The 20,236-nt window shown below is 35.0% G+C and overlaps 1 protein-coding gene across 1 annotated transcript in view; it reads right to left on the minus strand.

The window, feature by feature from the left end:
• The window catches only part of LOC136030821 (nuclear receptor coactivator 2-like), a 228,908-nt gene that overhangs the window by 121,715 nt on the left and 86,957 nt on the right, over window positions 1-20,236 (minus strand). Inside the window, exon 7 of the mRNA XM_065709866.1 lies at window positions 3,579-4,117. Within this exon, the coding sequence (XP_065565938.1) occupies window positions 3,579-4,117 (539 nt within the window). The remainder of the gene's footprint in view (window positions 1-3,578; window positions 4,118-20,236) is intronic.

The following is a 20,236-nucleotide window of genomic DNA, read 5'->3' on the forward strand; positions in this document are numbered from 1 at the left end:
TCAGCTACCTGAAATATTTACAAATTTTTTGCCAGAAAGAATCATTTCAGATCGCCGATAACACCCATAGAGACCAGATTGACAAGCTGGTATAATTAACCTGCTATTTCCGCCAATGAATAAGTGCTATTTGAAGGGTTTTTGACAATAGACGGTCTCTAGAGAATTGAGAGACAGAAGAACAACGGCTACCATTTTAAAGAGAATCGCTCAGAAGCAATTTTTGTTAATTCTTTCGCAAAAATCCAGAGGATATGTAAGGGATGACAAATTTACCATAATGGCTTTATTTCATGCGTAAAACTTGTTTTTCAGAGAAATTGCATAAATTACCATAGTTACTGGGATACTACTTGTAAAATATTCAGTAAAGCTCTTCGAGAACGGTTTGGATAGCCCTGAATCAGTGGCGGAGTAAGAGGAATGTTGAAATTCCTCCCAAATATGGAAATTATAAAAAACTACTATTTTTATTATATTTATACCGTTTGAAATAAACATCCGCAACTGATATCACATATCACGAGCATAGTTGGAGGAATGCTTAAATCCCCCCAAAAAGTGAAAAATTATCGGATATGCTTGTTTTTGTTCAAGAACATATCCAGGGTTATTTCGGGGGAGGAGGTTTAAAAACAACTACAAATGCCTGAAAATTTGCTAATATTCAATTCTGTTACGTTTGTACAAGTCGGACAAACATTTTGGGTGGAGGGTTCAAACACCCTAATCCCTCCTAGATACGGCCTGCCTTTTATAATAGTTACAATGGTATAAACGAACACCCACAATTGAACTAAATACCCTGGATCAGCAACGTAATTAAAAGAATGTCACAATCCTTCACAAACATGAAATATTTATAAAAATCACATTTTATTTATTTATTTACAACGGAATAATTAATGGTTGCTAACTGGTCACCCTGAACAAACTCCTGGCTAAGCACCTTATGGTCCCGTGAACACGGGGAAGTTTCATCGTGTTGTAAAATAAATAACTCGGCTGATCTAATTAATACTAAGTCTGAATTGGAGGCACCACTATTTTTTAAAGCTTGAACACCAAACAAGTCAACCCTAAACTTCCCCCATCAAAAATATCCCACTTTCTAATATAGGCAGAGACAGAAAAAAAAAACCTCGTCAGATAAAGCACGCAATATTAAGTTGAATTTCGCAATAAATGGGAAACCAGTCCATCACCAAACGCAGGACTTTCCCTGTCATTTGAGTGACGTTTTAGCTGAATAAATCGGCCAAGATGCTTTGGCTAACATCTGAGCCAAGATAAATTCCACATGCTCCCAAATCGTATCTAGTTTCATGGTCATTATCTAAGGACTTTTTGGTTAAACAAGAAAAAAAGGTGACATAGGCGCATAGCATGATGAATCTAACAACGTTTGAAGCGGCGCCAAAGATCGCTAATTAAAGTTCGAAACAGGATGCACGTTTTATATTCGATATTCTATAAACAATCCTTCTACAAACAGGTAGGAGCACGTTTAGAAAAGAGAAGATACGGCAAAAGATCAACAACTGATACCATTTTAGTTTTGAATGAAACACGATTCAATGGTTGGAAAAATGTAACTTGTTTATTCAAATAAAACGCAGATTAATTCTCGCTAGATCTACGCCACAATTGATAAGGATAACAACCGTAACTGCACAAAGGGTCGATCCCACAGCCGTTCCTAGAGTTGGTGGTGCCTGGGAAAAAACTAATAACAGCACCTTCTACCGATTCAAATATAAGCAAAAAAGTCGAATCAAAGTGAAAAATGTGATCAAAGTGGACAATCCCCTGGCTGCCCTCCAACCGTGGCAGCCAAGGCAGCTGAACCGCCCCTCCTAGGAACAGCTCTGGTCGAACCTTAGTACATAAGAGAATTTTCTGGAGATGATCCAATAAAGAAGTCCCTTACTGGCTACAAAGCAATTCTTGAGGGAAAGTCGCTAGGACTAACATTAAAGGGGAAAATCTGACCTGTCCCTAATGGACAGATATGACAACAATGATAGGAAATAGAATGTTTTCTAAATAGATATCAAAGCACCGCTTAAACACAAGCCTTGCATTGCCTGCAAGCCAGGATTGAAACGATCCGAAAAAATTGCAGAGGCGTTTTTTTATTTTAGCTCGAATATTAACGTCTTTCTCCATACCTTCGTAATAAGGCCACTCAATGCTGTTACCGAAAGGTAAGCCAATACCCTCGTCATGAATGTTAATATGCTGCCATCTTTTTAGTGATGAAGAACTTCCAAACCGATACATAGAAAAGGCATTCCTAAGTCAGATAAGGTAGCCAGAGAGGGAACCGTCACTTTTTCTGGGGATTATGCAGCATATTCGTTTTAAGAAATATGGCAAACATATATGTTGTAACGTAATATCACCAATTAGAAGGGGGATTTACATATCCCTCTCCTCTCCTGAGTATGGCCTTCCTATTCTGATACGTAGCCATATAAACACAAGAGTTTAAGCTTTTGTGATAGCAAAGCAACTTTTCCGGAAGGGGAAGGGAGATTAGATGCTATAATATAGCGGGTTCTAGGTAGAAAATTATAAATGTGTGTACATTTTAACAAGTAAAAAAAATGTATATCTGGACCGTTCCCCCTCAAATCGTACATGTCCCTAATACAATACGGTTCGGTGCTAACAAATTAATAGGTTAAATTTGAAATAAATAACGGAATATAGACATCTTGAATCACTACTCATTATTTCTCTGATAATAAATAGCAGTTTAGATTCAGGAACTGGATTCTGTTTCCAAGAATTGATCTGTTTGCTTGAGTAACGACATTTGGAATTGAATTAATGCTTTGAGGCTTTTAAGTTTAAATCATTTTGTAGGCCAATACAGGACTAGACTATAGTTTCTGATTCCTTGAGAATTCTCTTGAAATACTAATACTTCTGAGAACATATAGAGAATCCAGAATAGCAAATAACTGATTGAATTCAACATATTAAGAAAATAATTCGAAAAAATGCTAAAAATATGCGGGATATATGACAAACTTAAGAAATAAAAAGTACAATACTACGTGCCAGTATTGAGGGGGGGAGGGAGGGACAAAAGCCTCCCATAGCCTACATGTGCCTAGACTAGGACAGAAGAATTCATGTACTTGTGGATAAATTCTCAAATCTCTAGAAAATATATTAAGAGTAGCATATTTTCTTTAATTCTATTCTTGCGAAGACAGAGGACATACATAAACAAAAGCTAAAAACGTCGAAACCTGCAAAAACATACTATTTAGAGCTGGATCCAGTTATGGGTCCTGCAGATGACAAAAATACACAAAATCCACATATTTGGACCAAATAGCAAAGTTTAAGGACCGAAGATCCCCTCCCTTCGAAGAAAATTCTTTGATCAACCCAAAATTTGTATAATACATAAAAAATGCCTTTTGCACGCTTAAAGGAAATGAAAAAACATCTCAGGATAAATTTGAATGAGATTGGCTAACTTATCAGTCTTATAACACCAGACATAACAAATCAGTTTTGGCCTGTGAAAAATTTAAAGGAAAAAAAAAGCAAGAACTTACACTGAGAAGAATTTCATGTTGCGAAGTCGCTGAGCTGGCCCTTTTGTCTTCTTGATTGTCAGAAAAAAATTTCTTGTTCACACTTTGAGGTAGTTGTCTACCTCCACAAGTACTTGTTTCACTTTCTTTCTTTACATCTACCGCTTTAGCCTCTTCATTTACACCATACCCCATACCCGATAATGCACTACCACCCGAAGGCCGTTCAAGAATTTCCCGTAATCGATTTGACTCAGACAAATCGTTCATTCCACTAGGTGTCCTTGCCGCCAATAGTCCCGGAAGTCCCTCCTTCGTTTCTTCAGGCTGATTACTTCCAGGTCGTTCTAAGAGCGGACTATACGGGTATTGACTATTCACAGTACCGGGACTTGGATGGTGCTGTGGTGTGTTGGGGTAATGATGGGCAGTGCCGATGGGGCTAGTTAGGTTTTCTAAAACAATGCTTCCACTGGGATGCCTTCTGTTCGCTGGACTAGGGACATTAAACGTTCCAGGACTAGGAACCGAGTGAGGACCAGAGACTGAAGGAGGATTTCCTAGAAAAAGAACAAAGAATTTATGCAATATCGTGTATATAAAAAAGGCTTTAAACTGTGCAATAAAGGAAACAACGAACGACAATGACGAATTTCCATGCTAAATGAACCAGTAAACACCAATTTGCCAAAGAGAGGGAAAATTATCATAGATAAATAGAGTATATCTTGACATCTTGCTTATTTTCCATTATCTCTTATCAGTTATTTGACATCTATTGTTATGACTCGAGAAAGAGAACGATATTCATAATATACAGAAAAATTATAATTAACACATGAACTATAGTTCACCCTCTAATGTGTAAATATATAGCCAACATTATGTATTTCTCATGTGTTTTTCTGTTTCTTCATTTCGTCAACGTTGATTCAATTCACGGGTAAATTGTGGAAACAAGAGTGACGTATGACAAAAAGCATAGGAAATGTTACGATATATATATATATATATATATATATATATATATATATATATATATATATATATATATATATATATATATATATATATATATATATATATATATATTTGCACACTTGAGGGCAGCGGTGGGGGTTCGGTACAGTGGACGCACCTTCAAATTGTGTTAACTCCAATTTTTCCATATATTATGAAGCAAAAATTGTTTTCTTAACATGGTTCCATCTCAATAGCCCCAGTTCTAAGCTTATACCAAGAGAAAATTTACACTGTTTTTCTACATTCCTTCATATATTTTGTTTTTATGTCAATTCCCTTGCGACACAGACGGGACGACATGTCTCCCCGCGACCCAAATCTTATTTTAACCATTGTTCTCAGCCAAGTTAAAGAAGAACTTTTTTTTACAGCTACACCATAAATGTTACGACTCTCCTTTGCATGAGATTGATAAACTTTAACAAAAGATGAAATACAAACTCGAGTTTCTACAGGAGATTACAAATACACAGTAAATTGTAAATTTCAAGACACATTAAAACAGATTTTACAAATTTGGACATAAGCTGGTTCCTAATCATAGAACATTTCTGCATACTTTGGTATTTTACAGTCACCAAATATGATACATGTATATGAAAAGCAAAAAATTACCAAAACCTTATACCTACGTCATTCCAACAAACACGGAAGTATTGACCTATCAACAATTTTAAACGCACACATAGGGGGTAAAACTATTAGAGCTACTACTCCCTCAAGACGTTATTACGCAAACCTGAGTCTGACACAATACTAAAGCGCACTTGTATAGTACACCTCCATAATAGGGTTTGGGGTGTTACATAATAGGAGGTGTTGGAGTCCACTAGTCCAGCGGGAGAGTTTTACTAAGACTTTTTTCTTCAAGAGGTTTTTCAAGATGTTTCGAGACATTCCTGGACGTTTTTTTTTTCATACATTTTTTTTCAAGACGTTTCAAGAAATTTCAAGATGTTTTTAAGGCATTTTTTCTTCAAGGCATTTTTCTCCTTGATTTATTTAGTTCTTACGTAACATGGGAATATTTACTTATTTCCATCCAATGGAACTGCGCCCTAGACAGCTGGACCAGCAATCTACTTCTAGTATTATAATTCAGGAAATATGAATAATCAATTCCCCAAGCGGAGAATCCCCATGTCCCGCTTACTAGAATGATTAAGCTATTCGATTATGTGTTTCTTATGACTGCGATAATAGAGAGGCCAAGGAGAAAATCAATTACTAAAGTTTGGTTACATCTGAAGTGCACCTACTTGCTAAGTAATGCATTAGAAGCGTATTATAAACCCAGACAAAGCGATTCTTGACTTCTTAGCGATATAATCCTAGCATTTTTGGAATCCTGAGACAATTTCTAAAGATGTTTTCTTAGAGATTGATAAGTTTGCACAAAATATAGGAAAATGGGAGCGTAATACATGTGACTTCTATATTTCTATATTATTCTATATTTTGTTCATTTTTTCTTGGTATTATGTTCTCTCAATTCCCAGCCCTCAACATTCAATGGCTGACCCACCCCCTAGCGACCAATTCCAGGGGGAGAGAGGGGGCAAGCAACCAATCCAAAAAAGGGGGGGGGTTGTTATTATAGATAAATTTAAGCCAAATTAAGAGTTATTTCTAAGAGGTTTTAATGGAAATGCTACGTTTTTTTGAGCCATGGCTATGCATAATCACACCACCGTGACATTATGTGGCTGAGTCACCCCTAGCAAGCAATTCCAGTGTATAGAAATCAATTCCAATGGGATCTTAGCGAGCAATTCCAGCAGAAGCCCCTAACATACAATTCCACGGGGGCCCTAACAAACAATTCCCTGGGAGATTCACTTTTTAAGGCAACTCGAAAAGGTGGAAAAGGAAAGGGATGCTTAATTTATCCAGAACTAAATCTACCGAAACGGTAAAAAGCGCTTGGTCGATTTTCGACTAGTCATGACGATGGACAAAGAGATGTACTATGATGACCAAAATATAGCAAAGTGATTGAGCAAGCTAAGGCATGATGATCAGACAACTGATAATCAAACATGACCTTTACTTTCAAATTTTGCAATTATTTTTCAATTATTGGCTTGCAAATCACTCGGTACTGCAGCACGAACCAAGTCGGAAGTTCGAAAGGACCTAAAACATATATAAAATCCCATGTATTATCCAAACAATCAAGAAATCACTTAATATACCCTTAACTAATGCTGTACGTGGCGACGCTTACAAATTTGGCTACGTTCATCAGAAGACCCACCAAGAATTAGAAACGTACTTTTTGACGTCTAAGGCACACTGCTGATCAACCTACACAAAGAACTAACGACCCTTCTGCGTAATAGCTGACACTATGTTATATGCAATTTAGCTATTTCTTCAGGCTTCAACCAAATCATCTACTTATATGAAGCGTTAAAATAAATGTCTATGTTGCCGTTTATGTTGTAGGACTACCCGCACCTGTAGAAACAAATGCGCTACCGTACGGCACTACTGCCTCTGAAACTGGGGTTCAATATGAGGACAGTTTTCGATAATTCTAAATCAATTGACTATCTCAAAATTTTCACAAAATAGCATTTTGGAACAGATTTCTCGTGAAACAGACTTTGTTCGTGAAACTTGTTGCGCGCTGATTCTTGTTCGTGGAACTTTTTGCGTGCTGATTTTTATTCGTGAAACTTGTAGCATGTTGTTTTTTCTCTTCGTTAAACTTGTTTTCTTCATGGAACATGGAACTTGTTTCTTCATGGAACTGATTTTTGTTCGTAGTTGATTTTTCTCTTCCCGAAACTTGTACATTGATTTTTTCTTCTCGTGAAACTGATTTTGTTAAAGGAAATTGTTGTGTGCTGATTTTTGTTCGTGGAACTTGTTGTATGCTGATTTTTGTTCGTGATACTTATTAAATGTTAGTTTTTTTTCTTCGTGAAACTTGTACATAGATTTCTTTCACAGATGTTCATGAAACTTGCTTCATATTTATTTTTCTCTTCGTGAAACTTGTACATTGATTTTTCTCCTCGTGAAACTGATTTTGTTCATGGAATTTGTCGCAGGCTAATTTTTGTTAGTGGAACTTCTTGCGTACTGATTTTTTAATCGTGAAACATGTTGCAGGTTGATCTTTTCTCTTCGTCAAACTTGTGAATTGATTTTTCTCCTCGTGAAACAGATTTTGTTCATGGAACTTGTCGCGTGCTGGTATTTGTTCGTGAAACTTGTTGTACATAGCTTTTTATCTTCGCGAAACTAATTTTTTCATAGAACTTGCTTCATGCTGATTTTTGCTCATGGAACCTGCTGCGTTCTAACTTTTTCTTTGTTAAACTTGTTGTAGGTTGATTTTTCTCTTCGTGAAACTTGTACCTTGATATTTATCCTCGTGAAACTGAATTTAATCGTGGAATTTGTTACGTACTGATTTTTCTCTTCGTGAAAATTGTACATTGATTCTTCTCCTTGTGAAACTGATTGTGTTCATTTTATTCAACCTCGACATTCATATATATATATATATATATATATATATATATATATATATATATATATATATATATATATATATATATATATATATATATATATATATATATATATATATATATATATATATATATATATATATATATATATATATATATATATATATATATATATATATATATATATATATATATATATATATATATATATATATAAACGTTTTTGAATTAATGCATGTTTTGATTTCGACTCACCTTACATGAATAATTAAAACGAAATTTGCATATTTTTTGCTAAGAGGCTTTCTCATAGTTTTAATCGGACTATTTTGATAAAGAAGGTGTGGGGGAGGAGGCCTAGTAGCCCTTCAATTTTTGGTTACTTAAAAAGGCAACTAAAACATTTAATTTTTTACGAACGTTTTACTAGCAATAAATATACATAACTTGCGAATTAACCTACGTAGCGAAACTTCTATCGTTGTATATTCTTATTACGTATATGAGAGACTTCGTTCCCTCTTCAATACCTTGCTCTGTACACTAAAGCTTGAATTTTGTCTCAATTCTTTTGAATGACGCATGAATCACAAAGACCGTAGAATAAATAATTGAAATTACTAAAAATACTTTAGCGTAAAGAGCGAGGTATTAAGGAGGAAAAGAACCCCCTTATATACGTAATAATTTCCATTCGTTTTAAGTTTTAATGCTGTTCCATGCTTCCAGTTGAAAAAACTTTTTTTTTTATTTATTTTCTCTTTTTTTTTTGTTTAAATAAAGCTAGAAAATCGTCCGCCCCCCCCCCTTCATAGAAGTTCTCTTCCCTCATGTTTAATCCCCCATGGAAAGATCCTACCACGTAACCAAACCCTCCCCCCCACCGCAAAAAAGTCCCAATGAAGACGTCTTCACACTTACCAATAACAATTACTAACCAAACCCTCCCCCCCACCGCGAAAAAGCTGATTTTAACAACTGAATGGACAATGAAAATGCAAATATTTCTGTTGATGTCCTCGGTGCTTTAACAAACTACATGAAACAAACAGGAGATTAGACCTCGAGGTCGGAAGAGCCAAGAGCTCGTATGGCACCAGCTCTAGCAAAATTCTAAGAATCAATAGATTGATTTAAAAGGAAAATCAGAGGCTTAATGCCGGTTGGGATTTAAAATAAGAGCTCTAAAACACGAGGTCCTTCTAAATATCAAAATTCATTAAGATCCGATCACCCATTCGCAAGTTAAAAATGCCTCATTTTTTCAAATTTTTCATCTCCCTCCGTCCCCCACCCCTCAGATGGTCGAATCGGGGAAAACGACTTTATAAAGTCAATTTGTGCAGATCCCCGACACGCCTAACAATTTTCATCGTCCTAGCACGTCCAGAAGCACCAAACGCGCCAAAGCACTGGACCCCCCTAAGTCCCCCAAAGAGAATGGATCCAGTCCGGTGACGTCAACCACATATTTAAGACATTCATTCCGGTTATGTCAATCACGTATCTAGGACTTATGCTTATTCTTCCCACCAAGTTTCGTCCTGATCTCCCACTCTAAGCGTTTTCCAAGATTTCCTGTTCCCTCCTCCCAATGACATTGGATCCGGTTGGGATTTAAAATAATAGATCTGAGTTACGAGGTCCTTCCAAATATGTAATTTCATTAAGATCGGATCATTCCTTCGTAAGTTACAAATACCTCATTTTTCTAATTTTTCAGAATTAACCCTCCCTACAACTCCCCCAAAGAGAGCGAGTCCGTCCGGGTTATGTCAATCACGTATCTAGTACTTGTGTTTATTTTTCCCACCAAGTTTCATCCCGATCCCTCCACTCAAAGCGTTTTCAAAGATTCTAGGTTTCCCCCTCCAACTCCCCCCAATGTCACCGGATCTGGTCGGGATTTAAAACAAGAGCTTTGAGACATGATATCCTTCTAAATATCAAATTTCATTACGATCCAATCACCCATTCGTAACTTAAAAATACCTCATTTTTTGTAATTTTTCCGAATTAACCGCCCCCCCCCCCGGATGGTTGAATCGAGGAAACGACTATTTCTCATTTAATCTGGTCTGGTCCCTGATATACCTGCGAAATTTCATCGTCCTAGCTTACCTGAATGTGCCTTTCCAGCAAAACCGGGTTCGACAGACCAACAAAATTTGCGATCGCTATATGTTACTTGGTAACTACCAAGTTCCATAAAAAAAAAACAGTTTATTTTTTAGGTTACTCATTTTAATACTTTTAGATAACTAATCTCATAATCTGAAGAGGTGTGATAAGCAAAATCAATACACATTAGTACACTACAACTTTCAGTTGGAATATTGACAAGTCTGAAATTACCTTCATTTAAAAATATCCTTTTTGGAAATAACAATGTTGGATATATAAATTTTATCAACTTATCACCAAGGGGTGGTACACCGTCTGTCCGAGGTGCAAAGCATTTGGCAAAGCGGCAATTGACTTAACACAGATTGTAATTATAGAATTTACTCCAAGGATATTCAAACCAAAAATTGAAAGAAAAATCATATGCTACACACCCAATAATCACAAAAATAATCGATTTTCAGCAATATTTACATACTAGAAGGAGTTTTGATGTTGATCTTGGGCCCCCTCCTCTTTGGAAATTCCCACTACTTGGACAGTATCTTTTAAAGTTTTATTCTAAGCAATGAATTCCACTACTTTGCGTATTTTTACTGCAACAAGTCATTAGATTTGGAACTCTTGTTTGGGCAAATGTGTGACTTCATATTTGATGATTAAAAATAAAGGATAATACATGCGGAGTAACTGATAACTCCTTTTTAAAACAGTATACTAGGCTAAAACTACTCAACACGGTTTCATTTGAGAGTAAATAAAAAAAAAGTTCTTTCTAACTGTAAGTAAGGAGCAACATCAAAACTCAAAATGAACAGAAACTGTTTCGTATATGAAGGGTTGCCCCCCTTCCTCGATGCCTTGTTCTTTACGCTAAAGCTATTTGCACTTTTAAAAAAAGCTTCCGATTGGGACAAACCGTCAAACTTTAGTGTAAAGAGCAAGGTAAATGAGGAGGGGGCAACCCTTCATATGATGAGTAACTTCTGTTCTTTTTTAGTTTTAATGTTGCTCCTTACTTTCAATTAAAAAAAAGACTTCGAATGAACTTTCTCCTGATCGTCTAGAACCGTTATTTCGGTACGATCACCCCTGGGAAAAGAAAAGAAATAACACGCACCCGTAATGTTCCTTCAGGCAGAAATAGCAAAATTCCACATTTTTCCATATAGAAGCTTGAAACTTCTACAGTAGTATTCTCTGGTACGCTGAATCTGATGGTGTGATTTTAGGATTCCTTGAATTTTGGGGGGGTGTGTCTCACTGTTTCAAAAATCAGGCAAATTTTTCTCAGGCTCGTAACTTTTTATGGGTACTTGATGAATCTTATATATTTGGAATCAGATTAATAAGCTGGTTCTTTTGATGTATCTATTGATATGAAAATTTTGTTTTTAGAGTTTCAGTTACTTTTGAGCTGAGCCACTCTCACTTACAGTTAGTTATACCACAAACTCTTTGAAACCACCGAACACAGAACGAGAGGTCACGTCGCGCATTTTTATTATTTTACAGGTAACTATGCGTTTGTTGTATTATTTTATACGACTATATTAACTTACAAAAATTTATTTACAAATATTTAAAAAAATATTAAATATTTAAAAATATTTAAAAATAATAATAAATAAAATAAAAATAACAATAAAAATAATAAAAAATAAAAATATTTAAAAATTATTTACAAATATTAAAAAAAAGGTCACGTCGCGCATTTTTATTATTTTACAGGCAACTATGCGTTTGTTGTATTATTTTATACGACTATATTAACTTACAAAAATTTATTTACAAATATTTAAAAAAATATTAAATATTTAAAAATATTTAAAAAAAATAAATAAAATAATAATAAAAATAATAATAAATAAAAATATTTAAAAATTATTTACAAATATTGAAAAAAAGGTCACGTCGCGCATTTTTATTATTTTACAGGTAACTACGTGTTTGTTGTATTATTTTATACGGCTATATTAACTTACAAATTTATTTAATTTTACTGCAAATCATTAGGTAAGGAACAGAAATCACCCATCTAAGATAACTAGCAGAAAGTGCTTGCCGAGCTGTTCTCAAAGGGAAAACTGTGAGGAAGATGTATGTCAGGAAGATCAAAGCGTGATTAAACACCACGCAGATTAGTCTTTTTAAACAATGTCTTTAGTTAAAATTAGGTTTTGTCAATTATGCGCTGCCTTATTTGAGACCACGCCGTACACAACGATAGACCATGTAATTTTTAAGGTCATATACCTTAATGAATCAACTTATCTTGCACAATTTGAACTTTTTTAGTTTGTGTGGGCAAGCTATTTAGAATTGATTGGGCGGTCTTGCCTTAACTTGTATAGATTGGATAAGAGATCCGAAAAAACGACAGAAAAGCCGACACCGAATTTCCCGGATATTTTAAAAGTAATTACTTAACTTCCCCTGTTTTGTACCGAAGGTAGAAATATTCGTTCCAATGAAACTTGCATCCTCAAAAAGTGCGAATTTTGTTTTCTCGATTAAACAGAGCATAATTTTTCTTTTGAACTTCAGGCAAGCACAGTTCCTAAAAAATGCTCCTACAATACTTGATCGGAAAAAGACTTAAAATAAGTTCAAAGCAGTCGTAAATGGACTAATATGACCGCTTTGGGAGTTCTCTGTGGTGCCACCCGCTTTGATTGACAGACTCACGGACAAAAGGGAAATAAAACTGCACTGCTTTTCCAGTCAGATTCTACAATTTTCGATAGCTTTTGATGATAAGTAGTCCCCTGGGAAAATTCGCTAATGGACCCTTTGTCTTTGCGACGGCTAGCGGACACTGAGGCTCGCAAAATGATTTTTAGGGTATCGCCTTAATATTTTGCAGGTGAGTAAAATTAACTAGTTTGTTGCTTCTTACAAGAAGAAATTTCTCTTCGGGGATTTACATAAGAAAATACTGTCAATACTGACGCGTGTAGTACAATACTGTGACGTTTTGCACAAAGGGCCTAAATCCACTTTTTCTAATTTCACAGGAGAGTAGAATGAAAATAAAAACGCAAGATGAAAAAATCTTTCCCATGAATCACAATTTAAGAAATTTGAAACTTTAAAGACTGATTTTTTGTTAACTCTTCAATCGGAATTCACTAAAAATGTCCAAAGTGCTGAAGTATTCATTAGGCTACTAAGAAGAAAAGGAACTTACCCTCTTTTTTAAAGTTTTGCAGGTTAGTCGTTTTGTACTACACGATTAACTATTTATCCTAACACTGTTATGTCTTTGAAATATTAAGATATTTTTATACCCTATTAGCCTCTTAAGGCCAAAGGTAGTATTCTTGAAAATTGAATTATACATGCTTTAAAAATAGGACACGTGCAAGAAGTCCGTCAAATTTAAATAAATATTCTAACTAACCTCCCCATGCTTTATCGGTTTGCTAATCCTAACCAAGCTGCACAATTCCTTGAGAGGATAAGGGGATCCTTAAGAGGATCTCAAGTTCTCTTACAGTTCCAACAAAGAGAAAAAAAGATAATTGATATCCTTTATTCCCGAGTTGAAGTGTGTTTCAATCTTTTATTTATGTGATGTGCTTTTTGCAATCCAATCAATCAATTCTTGAGTACATGTCAGAAAGGGGAGTGAAATAACACCGTCTTTTCACCTCTTGTTATTTTTGGCTCCCTTGTCAAAATGGAAAGTTCTTTACTTGAAATATTTTACAAGTAAACTCTGTTGTTCGGTGGTTACAACAAGAAAAACGAATTACAAACCATAAAAAGAAAAGACTGGCTTCAAATCAGCTTCACTCTTCAATAACAGTTCTTGAAGCACAGTCAGGTGTTCCCACATCATTCATCTTTGCCGGTCTCGATTTATCTCTCATATATTATGCAGACGACATTCTAAATTTGAGCCGCACTATCCAGCGCATTAGCGAAATTTTTGCAACTCTACCATCTGAGTATTCAAAACCAGGTCTTCAAGTCAATATTGAAAAGTCCGAAATTGCATTTGACCATTAGAAGCAAGCGTCACCTGGAGATATTCCTCTCGAAAATAGCAGAAATGAGCCAGTAGATCATATCACCTACCTCGGTCTTCCCATTGGTTCGTCAACAATACACACGCGACAGCTATCAATTGCTCACATTGAAGGTAGAGTTAGGTTATCATATGCTTCTTATATAACGAATAAGTTTCGCTTCAACCGCCGTCTTCTTTCGAAACTTTTCAACTCTGCCGCTTTACCACATTATCTGTATATATCGCCCTTTTCGAAAATACTCACAAAATCTGACAAGTCTGAAATTCGTTCAGTTTTCTTCCGGTTCGCAAAATATGTTTTACGTTTTCCTTTTTGGATCCACAACTCTTATCTAGTTAGAAAATTCACCATTGCTGACCCCACTATAGCTGTGGAAAAGCAAATTCGTGCTTATAATTCCCGTTTGACGAAATTGAACCAGCCTTGGTTGTCGATACTGGCCCAGTAGTTAAGATGTATTGTTGTATTTTTTTAAAGTGTTTGTTTTCGCGCTTAATGTGTATTTCTTCTTTCAATTATTGCTCCATCTTTTCCTTTCTTTATATGACGAGTTTTCCAATAAATAATAATGACAAATTTAACCCCATCCTTAAACGAGAAACATATGTACCGTAATATTGAGTTTAAAATTTAAAGAAAAAAGTCCAGCTATGATGGCAAACATATGTTACTCCTTCTGAGGCAATAACTATCATTAGTCCAGCTATGTTGAGGAGATATCTGTTTTCCTCTTTCGCTAAGACAAATCCTTTGAGTAATTTTCAACGAGATGGAAAAAAGTCCCTATACTGAAAATTTAAAGAAAAAAGTCCAGCTATGATGGCAAACATGTTACTCCTTCTGAGGCAATAACTATCATTACCACAAAATTTACTTTGCCGAGAGGCATTGAGAAACAGAATCTATTTTCATGGAGCCTAAGGTCTGGGCGTCAACTTATAATTAAAGCCTTAAAAACATATTCAAGATAAACCAAAGTAAAAACAGTATTATAACACAAATAATAGATAATGTGGAAATACTGAAGCATGTTTATTTGAAATATTATGTAAAGGAGAAGCTAGTCCCTGTCGATAAAAGCGTTTAAAGTAATCACATTTGTAGACAGGAGAATCGTGAAACCAAAAGACGTCCGTGGATAGCCTTAAGGCCTGAAATACATTACAACTACTAACAACTCACCGCAGGACCAAGCCACCTAAGATCAACATAGCTGCGCACCCTCCTCTATCCCAGTTTCCAATTTTCGCTAAAATCTTTCCAAGCAACTTCCTCCCACTCCAGCCGAGGACGACCTGCTTTCCATTTAGCCCTATACGGTTGGCCGAAAGGACTATCTTTAGCAATGAGTCACCTTTCATACGCAGAACGAGCCCTAACACCCCCCCCCAAAAAAAAAAGAAAATGTCACCCACTACTTCCTACTACTACGTAAAAACAAAGCTTTTTGTTAAAACACGATTTAGATTAGTTATTTTGCTGTGATTCTAGTTCCACATCCTAAAAAGAAACGGTGGTTCTTAGCCTCGCCTTAATTAAAATACTACTTAATCTATGGGCAATAATTAAAAAAAAGAGATGAAGACGTGGCTACAAGGGTGAGCATGAGGGTAGCACGACCGTAGAAATTGAGGATTGACAAAGCAATTGGTGTCTTATTTGTTTTACTCTTCGATTCTAAAGATAGAACGTAACTACGGGTTGACACTAACAATTTACAGAGTATGGCGTCTTTTCTTTTTTCGTAGCCATTTTTTTTAAACTCAGCACGCTCGATTGACTGGTTCAATCCGTAATCAATTAGAACTAAATTCTTACTTTCAACTTGGTTAAAACCAGTTCGGAACTCGGCCTTTTGATGTCAAAAATCTTGCTGTGTTGTACCTTTGGTTCCTATAAAAACAGCCCTGGTAAAAATGCCTTTCGTAAATAATGGCAAAAACGCATTTTTCAGTTTTTCCTTTTTCCTGTATATAGGATCGTACTCTGGCTTTTTTTAGGGAAGAAGGTCAAAAAGAAACGTTTGATAATTTGGATAAGATATGAAGAAAAAAAATGAAGATTGTCGAGCGAAGCCCCTTGTACACATACCAGTATAAGAGACAAGGTAGTATCCAGGGAGTGGGCGTTTGAACCTCCCACCCAGAAATGTTTGTCCTATTCGTAAAAACGTAACAAGAATAAACAAAAACAAGTTTTTGATGCATTTTTGTCACCTCCTCCCCCCTAAAAGAATCCTTTTGTAAACCCCACCCCGAAAAAAAATCCTGGATGCAATCCTATTAAAAGGTTCAACGTAAAGCATCAAGTCGTAAAAACTATGCAATACAAAAGTAGAAATTTTTAGAATATTCTGAAAAATATGTATTCTGAAAAAATAAAAACCTTGATCCCGCCACTCCACAAATATCTGCTTGTACCCTTTATAGCCTACACATGAAATTGTTCACATTGTTTATATATACATATCATATATATATATATATATATATATATATATATATATATATATATATATATATATATATATATATATATATATATATATATATATATATATATATATATATATATATATATATATATATATATGATATATATATATATATGATATATACATATATATATATACATATATATATATATATATATATATATATATATATATATATATATATATATATATATATATATATATATATATATATATATATATATATATATATATATATATATATATATATATATATATATATATATATATATATATATATATATATATATAGATATATATATTGGCAAATCAACATAGTGGAGCCTAACCTAAATACAGCAAGAGGTATTACACAACACTTCCTTGAATTTTGGTTATTGGCAACACGTTGAGTTTACTTGTTGTTGGCTCTCAGCCGAAATTGCACGAATTCATAAGCAATTGTTTTAGATGTATTAGACTATATTAACATAACTGAATCGCCAAGATCAACTAAAAACTCTTGGTGTTAAATGAATTTATTTCGTTGTGACAACAAGTTACAAATAACTCCCATGCGTGCCAGGAACGTGCACAGGTTGACGGCCTTAGGGCCCATGCCTTCCAATTGGAGTCTCAAAATTTTTCCAATATTGTTGCTATAACCCCTAATGCTATTACTATGCTATAGCCACTATCTCGCCTTAAATTTGTGTTTGATATTTTCCAACCGGAGGTAGTTACCAAAAAACAATTGTTACTACGTTCTCAATGGGAAGGGGATCAACAGGGCAATTTGGATCAGGAGGATCAAATTGTGATTGAACAGCCATTTTTCTACTAATCCTCTCGTTGAAAACAGCTTAGCAAACAATTTTTGGCAATTATCCCAAAGTTTAAAAATGTCAGATACGACCTCGAGGTTCATATTGATGATACTTAACCCGCACATTTTTTTTTTTTTTTTCCTTTTTCCCATATATTGGTGCTTGTGTATTATCCAGTACGCATTCAAGAATTTGGATCTGCAGATCATGAAATAACCGGTTTATACCCGTCAGCATTCGAAGAAAATTACCTTAGGCTCACTTGAAATCAACGTTTTAGGTGTATTTATATTAAATTTTTCAATATGTAGAGATAGTATGTTAGTTGGGTTAGGTATTTAATATAATGCGTTTTGTGCGCCTCCCCCTAACATAGTTTTTTGTTGTGGTTTCCATAATTTTGTTACTAAGACTTGTATCGGTACTTGTGTATTTTCAGAACACACTCAATGAGTGAACTTAGGTTCTTTCGTGAAACAAACTACGGTACATTTTAATTAAATATTTGGTACTTGTTCATTATTCAATTGATTAAATTCAATTTAGAACACACTCAAGAATTTTGCTGAGAACACACGGTTTCATAGCCACAAAGACAAAACTCAATTAAGTTTGCTACACATAGTGATAGAAGATAGTGTCAGAGATGAAGATTTGGGATTTGCCAAAGACTGAAAAAGAGACAATTATATTTTTCCAGGATCAGGGGTTGTTGCCCACAACAAAACAGTGCGTCAATGGACACAACATGACTTTATACTCTTACGAGAAGGAACATTTTGGAAGTGTAACAATAGAACATGTTTGAAAAAGGTCAATCTGCGTTCATTAGCTTTATCAAAAGTTTGGGCTATATATTTGTACATTAGGGGGGTGGGGTGCATTATGTCAAATATCTAACTTAACCTAATCTAGCCACTTCTATATATAAAATATTTCATTAAAATGTGAGTGTGTTCTGAATAATACACAAGTACTGTTGTATCTTCATCAGGGTTAACATAGTTTCACTTCTCGAGTGTGTACTGAATAATACACAAGTGCCACAAGCCTTATACACAGTGCAAAAACATTACGTCTTAATGACTCGGTTGGAATTTAATGATTTCAATTTCTTGATACTGAAAACTCAAATTTAGGATGTAAGTTAATGGTAAGGGTCCTTAAGATTTTCCCCCGTCTATTTCTGAGAGAGATCTCCCCCAATCTACACCTAAGGACTCACATGTTACGATGACTTCATAATCTACATTATTATAGTTCCCATTATTTGGATCCAAAAACTTATTGGGGGTCTAGTGCAAGACGGTATGCGCCCAAAGATTATTTGATCCTTTATATTTTGAAAAAATACTTTTTGGGAATTTTCGTTGAAGAATAACTTTTTCCGGAATTTTCATCGAAAAAACGACATGTAACGAAAAAAAACGTTACCCCCCCTCTTTTCGTGAACTGACGCCACCTACCGCCTTCTCTGTATATGTGTTCATTCTTTTATCTATGTCTTTGTTTGTTTTGTTTTTTTTATCACAGAACAGCAAGAAAACGAGACTGCAATTCCGTTTTTAACTGCGATTAGAATAAGATAAAACAAATAATACGTCTCTATTTGTTACAACAATTTTTTTATCCAATCGAAAACAAAAAGAATGTCTAGTAAACAAGTCTGAAAATTCTAATCATGATGATATTGTAAACAGAGTTGTACAGTGTACAATATTGGGCACCACGTTGTTCAACTGTAACATAAATGATATATCATGCAAGCTCAACAGTTCAATAAGCCTTTACGCAGTTGACTCAAATGCGGCTGGCCTAGATGACTCCAATATTAGATGCAGTCTTAATGAGTCTCATTCAGGAACACCCTGAGAACATTGGAAAGTGAATTGACTGTGGACTTCAATTCAACATAGGCCACTTTGGTAAACCCAAACTACCAAAGAGTACAAACTTTGTGAAATTGCTGAAACACATTTGACATCGGGAGAAATCTTGGTATTCGAAATAAACCGCCAGTTCAAGCTCCATCCACACACTAGCAGTCATTGCTAACGTCTCCCATAATTAGAACTATAAAGAGAAACATCTCCAGTAGACAACCAATGATATTAAAAGCTACGAGACCAAAGCGAGAAGTCGGACACGCCATTTCGACGCGCAACGAAGTTTGTTAACTTCCAGGATGTCGATTTGTGTCCCCTCCTTTCCTGGATTTTGTAAGAATACAATTTTTTCATTGAAAAAGGTTGAAAAATAACAGAACAATACATTTTTTATCTACATAAAAAAAAAGTCCTTGCTCCCTTTCAGTGACAGTTCTAGGCCTGGGCAGCCCCCCCCCCCCAGTTTTATGACATTAAATTCGTTTTACCTTATTATTTTTACACACTTATAGTGTACATTGCCTCCCCGTCAGAGACCTAAAACCGCAACTTATCCCCCCCCCCCTGCATTTTCGTAAATTGGTAACCTTAGTAAAGTGTAAAGGAATTGAAACAAGAAAAAAACATTTATCACTAAAATGGTCTTCTCTGGCATATCGAAGAAGATGGGGCGAAAGTCTTTTCAAGTATACACTTCACTTCAAAAGGCCCAGCAAGCATCAGTCAATCAAAAGAGCCAGGGAAAATTTATTCTGTATCTTAAATCAAAGAAATCTGTTTTGGGAAAATAACAATATCTTTACAAAATGTTCAAAAGATCCCTT

This window comes from Artemia franciscana, chromosome 9 (genome assembly GCF_032884065.1).
Source record: "Artemia franciscana chromosome 9, ASM3288406v1, whole genome shotgun sequence".
NCBI classification, from domain to species: domain Eukaryota; kingdom Metazoa; phylum Arthropoda; class Branchiopoda; order Anostraca; family Artemiidae; genus Artemia; species Artemia franciscana.